We start from the raw sequence: 16,788 nt of genomic DNA, 5'->3' as shown, positions 1-16,788 counted from the left end.
AGCTGGGACAAAGAGGAGTGAGTGATGTTAAAGGGGAAGGTGGACCAGGGAGAGTCACAGTCCAACGAAGGGCCTGGAGGGCAGAAAGAGATGGGGCTGGAGAGGCCCGTGAAGCCCGAAATGGTTCACGGCTCTGTCCCGTCCAGCCCTCTCCCCTTCCATCACACCCTCACCCCTCTGCTCCAGCCACACCTGCCTCCCTGCTGAACCTCCCATACATCAGGCACATCCTCCCCGCAGGCTTTCACCCTTGCTGTGTCCTCTGCCCGGGACACCCCTCATCAGCTGGAACCCGTTCACCTGTTCAGGTCTCGATACTAACATCCCACTGCAGAGTGGCCTCCCTGACCCCTGGGCTCTGTTTCCACAGCCCAGCCAGCCCCTACTTCCATGCAGCTTGTGTGCACTTGTCCACCTTCGAGGCTACCTACCACAGGGCTGAGAGGCTGAGACCACTTCCTTCCCATCGGCTGTGCAGCAAGGGGTCAATGCTTGTGCGGTGGATGGAGTTACTTCGTTTTATCCTATTGATTGCTAAGCATTTATTTGGCACAAATTGTATGCAGTCCTCCCATTTCGGGGCTGGGGCTCTCCCCTGCCTGGTAGCCTCCCTCTCCCACTGGCCCATTGGAGCCTGGGCCTCTGCCTGCCAGGCGGCCAGTGGGTAAACACACCCCGCCCTCACCCTCGGCCTCCTGCCCTTCACTGGCTAGAACAAGGGCCTCCTGTTAATGAGCTGAGGTGGGGGCTGGAGAAGGGGGGAGGAGGAATTGGGGGCAGGGCTCTCGTTCCTGTGATCTCTCCTGCCTACCCGCCCACAGAAACCTGAGTGGGGGGCCTTCTCCCCGCAACAAGGCTGTGTGTCTTCCCTCTCTGAGCATCCAGTGCCCATATAGAGGAGGCACGACGAGCCTGCCACACTGAGCCTCAGTTTGCCCATCTGTAGAGTGGGGAACGTTGGCAACCACCAGCATCAAAAAGTGCTGAATGCGCTTTTCGTGGACTAATGTATTTGGGTCTCATGATGAGCCTAAGAAGTCGGGGCTCTCATTGTCCCCATTTCACCTGGGTTTTTAGTGCTGCTGGTACAGTGCAGAAAAACTTTAAGAATTTCCAATTTTCACTTCATTAGACGGGGAGGCAGACCGACAGACAGACAGACTGAGGGAGAGAAGGAGACCGCTGTAGTGAGACCGCAGGGAGTCTCTCTCCGTGTAACACAGACACAGGTTTGTTTTGCTGTTACCTACAAAACTCTCACTAAATGCGAGAGGGAAGGAGAAAAGAGCAGGGCAGCCATGTGTCCTGCCACAGTTATCCCTGGAAAAATTATGAAGATAATGGTGGTGCAAAATCATTCTCAGAAATCAGTGCCCATAGAATGACACATTGTTAAATTCCAGTCGCTTCCTAGTGAAGTCCTTTCTCTCCTAAGGCAACTCCATGGTCCATTCTCTAAACTGAAGAAGTAAACATTTACATTATAATGAACTTTTGAAGGTGTCCTCCCCCACCCTGTCCAAAGAAAAGAAACACACACACACACACACACACACCCCGCTGCTGTGAAGCACAGTCACGTTAAACAACTTGTCTCAAGTTGCACAGCAGAGCTGGGAGATGAAACTCAGGGTCCTGGTGCCAGAGACCAAGACCTTCATGGCGGTGTCCTGCTGCCTCCCACGATGATGAGTTCCTGCCTCCTGAGGCTGCGGGGAGAGTGGGCAAAAGAGGAAAACCCACAAAAGTGATGTGGCAAAAAGTTTTCGAGCATTTGGCACTTACTCGATAAAATTGTAGTCACTATATTTATTGTTATTTTCTTCTTTTCTTTATCATACCTTTTGGAGAGTCTTAAGACCGAATGACAATAGAGTCGAGGCAAATGGAGGGTGGGAGGGGGGAGGCGGGGCTTGCTGAAATTCACAGAGCAAGTCAGGGTGGGTCTGCCAGACTCCAGTGCCCAGACGGCACCCTATCTGTCCCCCTGCCCCTCTTCCCACCGCTTGGTCCTTCTGGAGAGATGGGTCCAGTTGGGCCATCCAAGGCAGGCTGGGTCAGGCTCCTCAGCTGCGGATACAGCAGTGGCTAAGTGGCCTCCCTTGCTGTTCTAATGAATTCCCCAGACCCTGGGCCTGTGGTGGGGCCCGCCCAGGGCAGGGCGGCTGCCTTCCCGACATACTTTCTCTCTGGATTCACAAGGAGAGGCGGCTGGGGGAGCTGGGGGCGCCCACATGTCTCCCGGCCCAGCAGGACTCTGCCAGGAAGGGCTCAGGGGCCCCATCACACAGGCATCAGCCTCTCTGCCCCAGCCTGGCCAGGTTCCTGGAACCACTGGGTCCAGCATCATGGGAAGGGGGGCTGTTTGGGGCTCCAGCCAAGGGCTCAGGCCAGGAGGTCCTGGGTAGCAGAGTTTTCACAGCTAATGAGGGGCCTGGGCTAGCATTTCTCGTCTGGAATCTGTGGCCAAGGGCAGAGAGTGGGTGGTGTGAAGGCCTTAGGGGTCTGTCTTCTCCTGTTTTAATCCTGGCTGTGTGACCTTGAGTTGTCTCATACCTTCTCTGAGGGAAATGTAAATAAGAACGGTCTGAGGTATAAGTGACATAGTGTATAAATTACAGATTATATAATGAGGCTAACACAGGAGGCAGACACGGGGCACGGGTTAGCTCATTCAGTCCTCTCAACAGTGATCACTCCCACTTTCTAGGTGAGGAAACCGAGGCACAGAGAAGTCAAGCAACTTGCCTTAGGTCACACAGCAAGGCTATGCCCGGCTGACATTCGAACCCAGGCCATGTGGCTCCTGAGTCTGTCCTAAAGTACAGTGGTAGCAGGGGTTACTATTATTAATAGTAATTACATTACATTAATTATAAGGAATAATAACAATGTTATACTAATCATGGCAGGTGCTCTTTGCAGGCCCAGTGGCCCCCAGGGTAGGAGGAACAGAGCAAAACACAGACGTTTCCAGTCCCCCGGGTGAGGCCATCCCAACTTTCTCTGCCAGAAATATTCTGTCAGGCATCCTAGAAGAATGTCACACAGGCACCAGCCCCTAAGCCCTGCCCAAGAAGAGCAGAGAGGTCTTCCTGAAGGAGTGGGCGCCAGAGCCAGAACTTGGAGGATGGAGGAAGGTGTTCGGGATGGTGGGGGACAGCAGGTACAAAGGCCGGAAGGACACCCAGAGTGAGTTCTTGTGTAATGTGGGGCTGCTGAGGTGTGCGTGGGAGGAGGGGGCTGCTGCTTGGAAGGGGGATTTCAGGGCCGATGGGATCTAGGAGGCAGGAGCACGAAACCAGATTGCCCATGTCTCCAGGCCTCTGTTGTCTGATCTGCAGACTGGGGCATCTTAAGGGCCTCTGCCTTTGCCATTCCCTCTGCCTAGAATGTCCTTCCCTGCATCCCCTCATGGCCGGGCCGTGAACAAGGCCGCGTGTGTCCAAGCCGCAGCCCCATGCCAAGCCTGTGGTGGGGGCCTGTCTTCCATGTGCCCTTGTCCCAGCTGCATGAGGCACACGCAAGCCTACAGCCCTTGCTGGAGCCGTGGTTTTCCCAAGAATTCCAGCACCAACCGGGAGCGGCCCCCAGGTGTGCCGGACGCCAAGGAAAACAGGAGGTGAGCTCATGGCCCTGCCACAGGCATCAGGGCACGGGCCTGTGGCACTTCACTGGAAGTGCCTAGGCTGGGATCGGCTGTTCCTACCCAGCCTCCCCTCCAGACCCACCACTCCTCACTCACCCTCTGTGGCTCCCCATTGCCCTCAGAAGACAGTGCAAGCCCTGCCCCACTGGCATTACTTCTCCTGAGCCCCAAGATTTCTCTACCCTGAGATCAATCTGTCCATCAGACCAGGCTCATTTTTGCCTCAGGGCCTTTTCACATGCTGTTCCTCTACCTGGAATGCCTTTCCACCATCTCTTTATCTGGCCATGGCCTCCTCACTTTCCTGGTCCTAGCTCGGTGTTCCCTCCTCCTCTAAGAAGCCTGCCCAGACTCCCCCCGCCACCCCAAGCTGGGTCAGGCACCTTCTTGGAGCTCCCACTGCTGTCTGTGCATCCCCCACCACAGTCCTGGCCCCTTGGGGTGACTACATGTAGCTGCTTCCCCACCACCCTGGGTTCCCCACAAGGGAGGAGCCTAGTCCGGCTTGTTCACTGTGTCCCCAGCATCCTGCACAGGACACAGCACACAGTAGGTTCTCAATGCATGTTTGAGAATAATGAATGTGCCTGAAATTTCCCCACCTCCAAGCTCCACATGCTTCGCTCTGCCAGAACCATCCTCACCTTTTTGTCTCTGCTGATCTGAGTCTTCCTTTCCTTTAGGTTTCCTTGCCACCTCCTCCAGGAAGCCCTCAGTGACTTCTCTGCAACCTCCCATGAGAACAAATCTGGCAAGGAACCTACCCTGGCTTCATCCCTGCCCCTCTCAGTGGCCCTAGGCTAGTCACTTCCCGTCTCTGGTCCTCAGTCCTCCGTCCCCTGCCTATAGAATAGAGGCTGCAAATGCTGGAGGGTAGGGGCAAAGAGGGTTAACTCCAGAAAACAGAGGTGTTTTGTAGCTTAAGAGCATGGCTGGGCTGGGAGGATTTTCCTGATTAGCAGTAATTTCTATTTTTATTACAGGCTGTTCCCACAGAGCTGGACTGGAGCTTGGATGGTATGGCAAAGTCTCGACAAACAGAAGCACAGGGCCTCCCCCGCTCAGATCTCCTCCAGCCACAGCCCTTTAATTTGCTCACCCTCCTGCTGGGGAGGGACACACACACAGCCCAGTGCACAGATTGGGAGACTGAGTGGGCTCCGGCCCCTGGGCGACCAGGCTGCCCCCCTCCCCTACTCACCAGCTTGAGAACCGCAGAGAGAGATCAGAAAGGGGTTGGGGGAGGAGGTGAGTCCTAACCTTTAGCCACTCTTGACTCAGTTTCCCCAAGTGTGAGCTGAGGGGCGCCACTGTGGGGATCACTTCCTTCCCAGCTATGCCCGAGTCTTGGCACACAACCATCACTCAGATAAGCGAATGAGAGGGCTGGAGGGCGGTCCCGCTTGATTCCCCGCCCCACCAACCCCCGCACAAGCCCCCCCCCCCCCCCCGCCGTGACTCAGTTTCCCCGCCGGATCCGGGTTCAGCTGCGCTGGGCGGGGCCTTGAACGCGGAGGCTAGCGCCGTCTGTTTACCTTGAGGCTGGACGCTGGGCAGGGCCGCGGAGGGCCGTCCCCGGGGCCGGCCGCGCCGCCGGCATAAATAGGACACGCGGGCCCCGTGGGCGGCAGAGAGCGAGCCGCTGTCCAGCTCCCCGCCGCCGTCATGGTCCTCACCGCCGCCCGCGTTCTCTTGCTCACCCTGGCTGCCCTCGGCGCATCGGGCCAGGGGCAGATCCCGCTGGGTAAGCCGCGCCTGACCCCCAAGCGGACAGGACTCGCGGGAGGCCTGGGGTCGCGGCTTCTTGGGATTCGGGGACTGTTCGCCGGGGCGTGCGGGGCGGAGAAAGCAGGCAGCGGGGCAGAGGCTCAGGAAATGGGGTGGGCGTCAGGGGTCCCTGCCGCGGCGGTGTGAGGGGTGGTGATGGGGGTCTCCGGTCCCCGACGCCCCACCAGCGCCCCCTGTCAGCGCAGGTGCAGACCTGGGCCCGCAGATGCTACGCGAACTACAGGAGACCAACGCGGCGCTGCAGGATGTGCGGGAACTGCTGCGGCAGCAGGTGCCTGCCGGGGTTGGGGGGACGGGGGTGCCGGTTTGGCACAGAGAGGCTTGGAAGAGGAGAAGGGGGTCTCGGAGGTAGGGGAGTGTGGAGGAGTGGGGGGAGGACTGGAGAAGGGGATCCTGGTGGAGGTGAAGAGGGCCCAGAGTTATGGAAAAGAGGAAAAAGAGGGGTCCCAGGGACAGGGGGTTCCGCGGGAGAGGGGTAGGGATCCGTGAGGGGGGAAGGGAATCCCAGGGAAGGAAGAGAGGGGCTAGGAGAGTAGGGATCTCGGGGTAGGGAGTCCGTGGGGAGGGGGCCCGGGTCGAGTGGGTGGGTCTTCGGGAAGGGAGTTTGAGAGAGGGAGAGGGGAGACCCGACGGGGGAGGAGAGGGATGGACCCGCTGACCACACCCCATCCCCCTTGCACCAAAGGTCAAGGAGATCACGTTTCTGAAAAACACGGTGATGGAGTGTGACGCGTGCGGTGAGCGCAGCTGGGGCGGCAGAGACTGGGCGGCGGGGGAGCGAGAAGAGATGGGGAGACAGAGACAGAGAGCGAAGGACAGACCGGGAGGAAAAGAGAGAAGATGGAGGCTGACAGAGATGGAGAGATTGGATGAGGGATGGAGAGAGAGAAACAGGAAGGGGAGACAGAGACTATGGGAGGGGGAGACCCCAAAAGTGCCAGAAACCTTGCGAGAGATGCTGGGAGGTGGAGAGTCGCGGAGGGAGAAGCAAAAAACGGCCGGGCGCAGAGATCCAGATACTGGAGAGACCTGGCGGGCAGAGCGCTCAGTGCGAGGCGGGGTCGCAGAACAACCAGGATCTCACCACGCCCTCAGGGGCCATCCCCCCCAGGCTCCACCCCTGGGCGTGACCCTAACCATTCCCGCCCCACCCCCGCAGGGATGCAACCCGCGCGCACCCCCAGACTGAGCGTGAGGCCCCTAAGCCAGTGCGCGCCCGGCTTCTGCTTCCCCGGCGTGGCTTGTACCGAGACAGCAAGCGGCCCGCGCTGCGGACCCTGCCCCGCAGGCTTCACCGGCAACGGCTCGCACTGCGCCGATGTCAACGAGGTGCGTCCGTCACCACCGCCCAGACGATCCCCCAACGCGTGACCCCACAGCTCCCCACCGCCCCGACGAACTCCTCATCCGCTGGGGGTGCTCTCCCGGGGAGCCCCCTCATCTCCAGGGGCGCAGGTCCAGGCGACCTCCCCACCGCCGGGGGACACCCACCACTACCCCCCTCTCCACTTGGGACGCCCATCCCGACGACTTCCTCCGTAGCCGGTGACGTCCGCCTCAACGACCCCCCTCACCGCCGGGAGCCGCCGACCCCAGCCACCCTTCCACCACCGGGGGGCTCCCGCCCCGACAGCCTCCTCACCGCCGGGCACGCACGCCCCGACGACCACTTCCCGCCTCCTCGGGGGACGCCCGCCCTCAAAATGTCTTCCCCCGCCCATGAGCACCCAGCCCACCGGGTCCCAGGAACAGATCCCCTCAGGCACGCTCTGTTCCCCGCCTGGTCTTGCCCCTTCCCACATCAAGGCAAAGCCGTGTGTGACCCCTGGGACAGTGGCCTCTGCCCCACATGGCACTCCCCGCCCCCCAAGAGCTAGCTGATGGCCCTTGAACTTTACAAGTACAAGCCCAATAAGCCCTGAGAAGCCTCTCTCGGGGAGGCCCAGCTATACGTCCGTCCTCTGACCCTCCGGGGCCCTTCTTCCCCCAGTGCAACGCCCATCCCTGCTTCCCCCACGTCCGCTGCATCAACACCAGTCCGGGCTTCCGCTGCGAGGCTTGCCCGCCGGGGTACAGCGGCCCCACCCACGAGGGCGTGGGGCTGGCCTTCGCCAAGGCCAATAAGCAGGTGAGGGCCGTGGGGGGTTGGGGTGGGGAGCCAGGAGGAGCATGTTGGGGTGGGGGGCATTTTGTTGAGTAAACTCGACCTCCAGCCTCGCAGCCTTTACCTACCTCGCTCCAGCGGGAGGGCATAGGGACCGGAGTCTGGGGAACAGAGCAAGTTAAGGGTCCACGTCAGGGATGGTCGGGCTTGGAGGCAAGATGTAGGGGAGAGGTAGGGTTCAGAGGAGACGTGAACCGGGTGGGAGGTCTGGGGATATCTGCGTAGGATCAGTGACCTCTGCCCTCCCTCCCACCCAGGTTTGCACGGACATTAACGAGTGTGAGACCGGGCAGCATAACTGCGTCCCCAACTCCGTATGCGTCAATACCCTGGTAAGGCCTGGGAGGAGAGGGGAAGGACTGAGAGATGGAGGATGGGACGCGAAGTGTCAGGCGTTGGGGGGGGGGGGTGCTGACCTCCTGTGGCCCGGGCTCAGGGCTCCTTCCAGTGCGGCCCGTGCCAGCCCGGCTTCGTGGGAGACCAGGCATCAGGCTGCCGTCGGCGCGCACAGCGCTTCTGCCCCGACGGCACGCCCAGCCCGTGCCACGAGAAGGCCGACTGCGTCCTGGAGCGTGATGGGTCGCGATCCTGCGTGGTGAGTGCGAGCGGGCCAAGGAGGGGCGTACGATGAGGGTCCGGGGGTGGGGCCACGCCGGAGCACCCACTCACTCCCCCACCCGCAGTGCGGTGTCGGCTGGGCTGGCAACGGGGTCTTCTGCGGCAGCGACACAGATTTGGACGGCTTTCCCGACGAGAAACTGCGCTGCTCAGAGCGCCAGTGCCGAAAGGTGGGCGGGGTCTGAAGGGCGAGGCCTGGTATGAGGGTGGGCGGGGCTCCCTGGCAGCGCCCCTCATGCCCGCCGCGCCCACTCCTAGGACAACTGCGTGACGGTGCCCAACTCAGGGCAGGAGGACGTGGATCGCGACGGCATCGGAGACGCCTGCGACCCGGATGCCGACGGGGACGGCGTCCTCAACGAGAAGGTGGGGCAAAAGCGGAGGCCTAGGTGAGACTAGATGGGGGCTTGGCTCGAGTGAGGGGTGTGGCCTTAGAGGCTGATCTCACGGGTCCCACAGGGTTAGGGGGTTCCCTGCAGAGGAGGCGGGGCCTCGGAGATGGACAGTCTGGGGAGTGACATTTGCCTTTCTAGGCCTGACTACTCCCAACCGGCCCTGACCTCTAGGACAACTGCCCGCTGGTGCGGAACCCAGACCAGCGCAATGCGGACGGCGACAAGTGGGGCGATGCATGCGACAACTGCCAGTCCCAGAAGAACGACGATCAGAAGGACACGGATAACGACGGCCGAGGCGACGCCTGCGACGACGACACAGACGGCGACCGTGAGCTCTGTGGCAGGGGGGAGAGGAGAGGGAAGGGCTGGCACCAAGGGGCGGGGCTTGGCTGGGCGGGGCTCGGCCTCCTTTGGAAGCCGGAGGGGCTGTGCTCGCCTAGGGCTCCAGGGACCGTGGACCGTGCTCCGGCGGGCAGCAAAATGCAAGCTGGGATATGATGCCGAGGAGAAAAGGAAGGAACTTTTGGAGGAGGGGAAAGTGGTCCCTGTGTTAGATGCTGCAGGGAGGAAATAAGAGGACAGAGACGTGAGCCTGGGGTTTAGGGCTGAGGAGGTACCATTTTTACATCTGGGCAGAGACTCGAGGTGGTGCATTCACAGAGCTAGTCCCCTCACCGCCATCCATTCATTTAGTCTCTAGGAGGCTGGCGACTGGGCATGAATACTTGGTTTAACTTTGTTGTTATTGGGAGCCAAAGATGGGGTGGGACTCTGTCCCAAGCTAGCCCCAGGGCTGCATCTGCCCTGCTGAAGTCAGCCTGGCCCCGTCCTAATCTTGGGATCCTGTTCTGTCCTGCTTCCCGCAGAGATCCGCAACGCAGTGGACAACTGCCCCAGGGTGCCCAACTCAGACCAGAAGGACAGTGATGGCGATGGTGTAGGGGATGCCTGTGACAACTGTCCTCAGAAGAGCAACGCAGACCAGGTGAGGGCAGGCCAGACCCCAGCTGGGTCAGACCCCTGGGGTAAGCACCAGGCTGATTAACAAGACTCCAGCCCAGTCCCAGCAGCCTGTGGGGGGTGGGGTGGTGTTCCTCTGCGTCAGGAAGGACCTTGGCTCTGGAACTGGGGTGGGGGGGGCGGGAGGCTTCTGAATTCTTCTGCCCTGATTAAGGACATCTACAACCTTCCCCCGCCCACAGAGGGATGTGGACCACGACTTTGTGGGAGATGCTTGTGACAGCGACCAAGACCAGTAAGGAGGACGTCTGGGGCTGAGGTGGGCACCCAGGGTGGGCAGCCCTTGATCCAGCTTTCTGGGGTCTCATTGTCTCTGCCCCACCCACCCACTCTAGGGATGGGGATGGGCACCAGGACTCGCGGGACAACTGCCCCACAGTGCCCAACAGCGCCCAGCAGGACTCAGACCACGATGGCCAGGGTGACGCCTGCGACGACGATGATGACAACGATGGGGTCCCCGACAGTCGGGACAACTGCCGCCTGGTGCCGAACCCGGGCCAGGAAGACGTGGACCGTAAGGCAGGGTGCAGGGCCTGTGGTGGGGATGGGGCTAGTGTGGAGCCACTAGGGTGAGATTTGGGGTGGGCATGGTGGGGCCAGTGGCACGTGTGAGCGGAGCTGGAGACCTGGTGCGGGCAGGGCCGGTAGCCTGTGTGGGCGTGGCCAGGCCTGGGGCGGGGCCTGGAGCTGATTCTACTACGGTGAGGGGGCCTCCCATCTCCTCTCAGGGGACGGCGTGGGCGACGCGTGCCAGGGGGACTTTGATGCAGACAAGGTGGTGGACAAGATCGATGTGTGTCCGGAGAACGCTGAGGTCACCCTCACCGACTTCCGGGCCTTCCAGACGGTCGTGCTGGACCCCGAGGGCGACGCGCAGATAGACCCTAACTGGGTGGTGCTCAACCAGGTGCAGGCGGGGCCCAGGCGGGAGGCGGGGGGAGCCCAGGACCGCCACAGCGGGTCCTAAGCTAGGGTCGGGGAGCCGAGGGCCCACACGGCTGGCCTGAGGCCCTTCTTCCTTTGAACCCCACCAGGGGATGGAGATCGTGCAGACGATGAACAGCGACCCTGGCCTGGGTGTGGGTGAGACACGGGGAGGGGCCAGGCCGTGCAGGGGGCGGGGCTAGAGGAGAGGTGGGACGGGGCGGGCCTGGACTCAGGAAAGGCGGGGCCAGGTTGGGTGGTCTGGGCTCAGGGGTCGGACGTTCTGGACTCTGGAGGGGCGGGGCCGGGGGCGGATCTGGGCCCCGGTGCGGCAGGGGCTAGCGTCCCTTCCTCTCCCCAGGTTACACGGCCTTCAATGGCGTGGACTTTGAAGGCACGTTCCACGTGAACACGGTCACGGATGACGACTACGCGGGTTTCATCTTTGGCTACCAGGACAGCTCCAGCTTCTACGTGGTCATGTGGAAGCAGATGGAGCAGACATACTGGCAGGCAAACCCCTTCCGTGCAGTGGCGGAGCCTGGCATCCAGCTCAAGGTGCTGGGCCCTACCTGAACTCTTGGTCTCAGTGCCAACTCGGAGGCCCCAAACCCTCCCACAGATCCCCAAAGCCTTACAGCCCCCGGCCTCATTCTATGGACCTAGAAGTCTTTCTACCTAGTTCCTCCCACAGGCCCTCAAACACTCCCCCGGGATCCCCCAATCTCTCTGTGAGCCCCAAAACCCTCTCACAGAGCCCCAAACTTTCCCTCAGGTTCCAAATCCTCCTGCAGGCCCCACAGACCCCAGTATTTCACTGAAACCCTAGAATTCCCCAAGTCCTCTAGACTCGAGTTTATCCCACAAACCACTGCTGCCCTTACAGCCGGACTGCAAAGCTCCTCGTGGCTCCCAAGGCTTTCTCATGGGTCTCCCATCCAGGCATACTGGGGGTCCCCACCATTCCTCTATGACTCACAGCTCCTTGCCTGTCTGGGGGCTCTGGTGGCCTGTGTGGTCTCTGACCCCCACTCCCCTGTTCTCCGGCGTGGCAGGCCGTGAAGTCCTCCACAGGCCCTGGGGAGCAGCTTCGGAATGCACTGTGGCACACGGGGGACACAGAGTCACAGGTGCGGCTGCTGTGGAAGGACCCCCGCAATGTGGGCTGGAAGGACAAGACGTCCTATCGCTGGTTCCTGCAGCACCGGCCCCAAGTGGGCTACATCAGGTGGGAACCCGCCCTCTGCCAGGGGGCCCGGAGTCCCTGCTCTATCCTGGCTCTTGAGGGAAAGGGGGAGTGCTTCAGGGGGCCTCGGTCCCCTTATCTGTAAAATGGGAATAATACAGGCATTTAGAAATAACTGTCTGGCCCTAGGGCATGACACCCGTCCCAGGACGGGGGGAGGGGCCAGGCCGTGCAGGGAGCTGCTCAGGGGGCGGGGCCAGAGGAGAGGTGAGACATGGGGGAGGCTGGACTCAGAAAAGGCGGGGCCAGTTTGGGTGGTCTGGGCTCAAGGGTCCGGTGGTCCTGGACTCTGCACACAGCAGTAGGGGCTCTCGCTCACTCCTGGTTTCTCAATCCCCACTCTACACTGCCAGGAAGATCAGGCGCTACACCTAGCACCTACTGTGTGCAGGGCCCTAGATGTCCATCCTCTCACACAGGGAAACTGAGGCTCAGGTCAGGAGCCCCTCTGCCCTGAGCATGGCCCAGGCAGGGAGACATATGGCCCCCTCTCCTAGAGAGGAGGGGGCCTAGCTCATGGGGCAGGATGCTGAAGCTCTGAGAGGGGAGGAGGCACCTGGCCCAGGGCCCCGAATCACAGTCTGTTCCTTCTCCGCAGAGTGAGGTTCTACGAGGGCCCGGAGCTGGTTGCGGACAGCAATGTGGTCCTGGACACGACCATGCGGGGAGGCCGCTTGGGAGTCTTCTGCTTCTCCCAGGAGAACATCATCTGGGCCAACCTGCGCTACCGCTGCAATGGTAAGACGACCCTGTTGGGGAAGGTGGGGAGTCCATACCGCCCAGCCTCACCCCCCCTCACCTGCTCACCCTCTCTCCACAGACACCATCCCTGAGGACTACGAGGTCCAGAGGCTGCTGCAGGCCTAGGGACACAGGTGGGGGACCCGCCACTGGATGACGGCCACCCTCACGGCTGCCCTCACTGTGGGAGGCCATCGGCACCGGCCCCAAGAGGCAGCTGGCCTGGTGGGGAGGGAGAGGGGCTCAAAGAGGACGAAATAAAGTGTGTGTGTGGCGGAACAAGCCGGCTGTGGTCTCTGCTGCGGGGAGATGGAAGGGTCGAGCCTCTGAGGAGAGGCCAGGGACCCCAAACTCAGGCCTTGGGAGAGTTGGGGGCCTGCCACTCTCTCCCCCCGTGACTGGCTGGGGCCCTAGAAGCCTGACTAGGAGTGTCCGGCCCTGCTGCATCCCACTCACTCTCCTGGGGCGTCTGCCCCAGGATCCTGGGGTGTGTGTGTGAGGGGCTCATGCCTGCGTGTCCGTGTGTCTGTGTCTGTGTGTGTGGCCCCTGTGTGGCTCCTGCCTGGTGCGCCTGCAACACCCACAGTTCATCCTCCAGAGGGGAGAAGAGGGCAGGAAAAAAGGGGAGGAGGCAGAGATGAAAACATTGTATTTTTATTACGTTTCATTACAAAGGATGCAAAGGTACACAGACGATAGCGTCCACGTCAGAGAGGATGGGCAGGGGCCGGCCGAGTGCGCCCTGAGCGCCCGCCCCCGCCCGCCATGGGCACCCACACGTGCGGCCCACGGGACATCTACGGCACAATGTACATGCTGGGGGTGGGGGCAGAGCCAGCCTGGGGGAAAGAGGGACATGAGTGGGACAGGGCTTGGACTGGCAGGTTTGCATATATCAGTGCCCAGTCCCTGGAGGGGCAGGGGCAGTTTCCAACGGAGGGCATGGCGGGGTCAGTGGACCTTGACTGCCAAAGCCCTCCCTTCCGGAGTCTGGTAGCAAATGCCACAGCTGTGTCCCCTTGTCCCCGGTTGGCAGGAGGTCAGAAATGACAGGCTGGGCATCGATTACCCCCAAATTCCACAACCCTGCAAGATGGGGGCAACCCAAGTGTCACTGGCTCCTCGGGACAGGGTGCTGGGCACTGGCCAGGAGGGCAGAAGGCAGAGGGAGCTGTCTGGAACCAGTCCCTGACGTCCAGCCCCTGCCTGGGATGAGCCTGGGGCCCTGAGACCCGTGGGCCTGAGCTAATGACAAGAGGGAACTGAGGCCCGGGTCACAAGGGTCTTGTCTGCCCGCCGGCACCTCCAGGAGTACCCCAGCGCCCAGGCCTGGGGGTGCAGGTCACCCCACCTCCATTGGGGTAGAACTCTTGTCTGTGGCCAGCCACCCGTGGCACACCAACGGTTAGGAGAGGTGCCTGAGCCCCACGCAGCCAGGACCCCCAAAAGCCGAGGAAGCCAAAAAGAGTCGGTTCAGGCCAAGCTGGCCGGGCAGGGCCTGACAAAGGAATGTCCCAAGGACCCCTGTCATATGATGTGAGACCCCCCAGGGGATGGGGGCCCAGCGTCCACAGAGAACTCGGGCAGAAACAGACCTGTCTGCCCACTCACCCCAGGCAGGCCTCCCAGGGTAGGCGAGGTGCCAAATCCTCCCCCAGCTCTTCAGGTCACGTGGGGGGGGGGGGCGTGGAGCTCAGGTGGCCACAGCTCCCTCACCTGAAGCGTCACCTGCAGGGGTGGTAGGCCAGGCCCAAGAGCAGCAGGTACCCTTGACCTTGCACCCCTGTGCCCCAACACTACGCCAAGGGCAGGCACCCTGAGGACTCTGACTACGGCTCCCTCAGAACCCAGTGAGGGTGATGGGTGCTGCTACTGCTGTGTCAGGGCTGGGGCGGGGGTCTCCTGACCCCACCAGGCCTCACCATACCCAGCCTGCACCCTGGGGTGGGGATGCCTTCTTTGGAAATGCAGAAGACTCAGAATCCCGTTGGGGGCAGGGGTTCGGCAGCAAGTTTGGTTATGAACTAGCTCAGGGTGGGCTGAGATGTGGAGGTCTGGGGAGGGGTGTACCATCCCAGGCGTTCTCAGCTGCCTGGAGGCCTCCAGGTCAACAAAGTTTTCTCTAGGAGAAGGTGATCATGGGGGCTCATTAGGCCCAGGAGGCTGGACAGAGGGGGGTCACCCCTGCTGCTTGAGTCCCACCCAGCACCTCCATGGGCCTCGTACCTACTCCCGTCCCCTGTGACCAGGCCGTGGCCAGCACCCAGCATGCACGCAGCCCCCAAACTGGACACCCACCCCAGCAGGATGGATGGACGACACGGGACGTCTCGCCCTCCACGCAGGAGTCTCACAGCATCTGATGGACGGACAGATGGACAGCTGTCCTTGCCCGCGCCACTGTGACACACAGGCCTCACGATGGGCCCACTTGGCTGGCCGCCCTCCTGGGAGGTCGGCCGCCTGAAGAAATCTGGTCAAACACACCTACGACGTCAGAACCCTCCTGCCCAGCCCTCAACAGCCACAAGGAGATAACAGCACACAGGCTGCAAAGGCCGGCCAAGCACTCCCAGTGAATGGAGGCGTTGCTGGGGAAAGGGCTGCAAACACACACACCTGCCCTTGCCTTCCAGCCTCGCAGGCCTGGTCCCAGGGAACTCCGTGGACCACACTGGGGTTGGGGGCTGGACCCAACGCAATTAGGGTCCCTTCTGCTGTGTACTTGTCCCCACAGGGAAGCCTGACTGGTTTTTGGATACCGCTGGCCGTGGGCCTCCAAATTTTGCTGAAGCATCGACCTGCTCCCTGAGCTTTCCACTGAGGGCCTCAGGGCCCCCTGCCCCAGGGGACTGGCCCCTACCCTTCTTGCCCGGAAGAGCGCTGGGGGGAAGCAAGGCGTGCAAGGAAAGCGGGGGGGCGGGGGGGCTGCAGGGTACCCCAAACAGTGCTGCCTGTCTTCCCTCTGCTAAGGGCACGGTGCGGGGGGAGGTCCTCACGGGTACCTGTGACAGGGATGTGACCCCAATGAGACTCCTCCTTCCCCAAGTCAACCCTGGGCACTGCAGGGGGTGATGCTGACAGGCGGAGGGTGGGGACCAGGGGCATGAACTCTCTTCTCTGGGGGACACAGAGACAGGTTGACCCCAGGTCTCATCCTCGGCCCATGGAGCCTCACGGGGGAACAAATTTACCACCCTGGGGGCTCAGAAGACAGAGGGTAAACTGAGGCAGGTGGGGACACGCTGGTTGGCTCACGCTCCCAGAGGAAAGGTTTGCACAGCTGAGGGGGGCTCGGCCACAGCGAGCGGGTCTATATACACGACGCAGGGGCTCCAGCTCACCCCTCACGGCGCAGCTCGTCTGAAATCACAGTATTTTCACGTCACAAGTCAAAGGGCTGATTCCCTTAAGCTGTCCTGTTTCTAAAAGTCTTGGCAACTCATATTCAATATTTAGTAGAGAAATGATATTTAAGAAAAAACCCCAAATCCCCTGTTGTAGACCCCCAGAGGCCTGCCCAGGCCCAGGAGGGGGCAGTGAACCCTTTGAGGACGCCTGCCCGCTGGCTCCTGGCTGGATCCCCTCCCTGGGAAAGCTCTGCACCTACGCCCCTCGTGGGCTGAGGCTGCCGTGTTAACACAGTGTCACCTGTGCTCCTGGCCTAGGGATGCTAGAAACGGGCCATGGGGCTGGACAGTCCCTCCTTCCCTGCCCATCTGCACCAAGAACCCACTGCTGGGCAGATGGGAAATGTGGGCTGACGGGGCTCCCTCACGGGGTCCCCAACTCCTTGTTTGAAAATTGCATCCAGGAAGGTTGCTTGTAATTTTATTAAGGCCATTTTTTAAAAAAAGTTCTACATACAAGTCTAATGGTAATCAAACCCTTCTATGTACATACATGTAGTTTTTCTTTAAAAAAAGAAAGAGTCCTCAACTCTTTGCCCCCAGCCCTGGAAAGAAGACGGGCCCTTGACCTGGATGGACTGACACTAAACCTAACTCCAGTCCAGACAACAGCGGCGGAGGCCAAGTGACCGAGGACAGGGGGCTTCCCGTCTGTGGGGCCACGCGGCCACTTGGCCACGTGCTAAGAGCCCGGCCAGGGAACGAGAGAGAGGGATGGTCGCTAGGATCAAATCTGGCTCCCACAGATAGAGGCGGGCGCTCCCAAGACGCCGACGGAGGCGGAAACGCACCAGGCAGGAGGTGCCAGCCCTGCTGGCAGGCGGAGG

The 16,788-nt window shown here is 61.2% G+C and overlaps 1 protein-coding gene across 1 annotated transcript; it reads left to right on the top strand.

Annotated features, from left to right (window-relative positions):
* The first annotated feature begins 5,293 nt into the window (after positions 1-5,293).
* Positions 5,294-12,829, top strand: COMP (cartilage oligomeric matrix protein). The gene is made up of 19 exons (XM_065873923.1): positions 5,294-5,393; positions 5,623-5,708; positions 6,123-6,174; positions 6,597-6,766; positions 7,428-7,565; positions 7,859-7,933; positions 8,038-8,196; positions 8,285-8,389; positions 8,478-8,585; positions 8,786-8,945; positions 9,484-9,602; positions 9,820-9,872; positions 9,973-10,154; positions 10,369-10,547; positions 10,675-10,723; positions 10,926-11,122; positions 11,620-11,792; positions 12,409-12,548; positions 12,631-12,829. Exons 1-19 carry the CDS (start codon positions 5,315-5,317, stop codon positions 12,675-12,677), a joined length of 2,271 nt encoding a protein of 756 aa, XP_065729995.1. The 5' UTR covers positions 5,294-5,314; the 3' UTR covers positions 12,678-12,829.
* The last annotated feature ends 3,959 nt before the right edge of the window (positions 12,830-16,788 follow it).

The sequence above is a fragment of the Phocoena phocoena genome, chromosome 3 (genome assembly GCF_963924675.1).
Source record: "Phocoena phocoena chromosome 3, mPhoPho1.1, whole genome shotgun sequence".
Taxonomy (NCBI): Eukaryota; Metazoa; Chordata; class Mammalia; order Artiodactyla; family Phocoenidae; genus Phocoena; species Phocoena phocoena.
Note: the sequence above shows the minus strand (reverse complement) of the source record. Positions and strands in the feature narration are given on the sequence as shown.

What these genes read in the sequence shown, in the direction of transcription:
- COMP (XM_065873923.1), top strand. Translation starts at nt 5,315, where the DNA reads ATGGTCCTCACCGCCGCCCGCGTTCTCTTGCTCACCCTGGCTGCCCTC. An exon ending in CAGAGCGCCAGTGCCGAAAG is followed by an intron (nt 8,390 to 8,477) that starts GTGGGCGGGGTC and finishes GCCCACTCCTAG; the next exon opens with GACAACTGCGTGACGGTGCC. An exon ending in CCCCAAGTGGGCTACATCAG is followed by an intron (nt 11,793 to 12,408) that starts GTGGGAACCCGC and finishes CCTTCTCCGCAG; the next exon opens with AGTGAGGTTCTACGAGGGCC.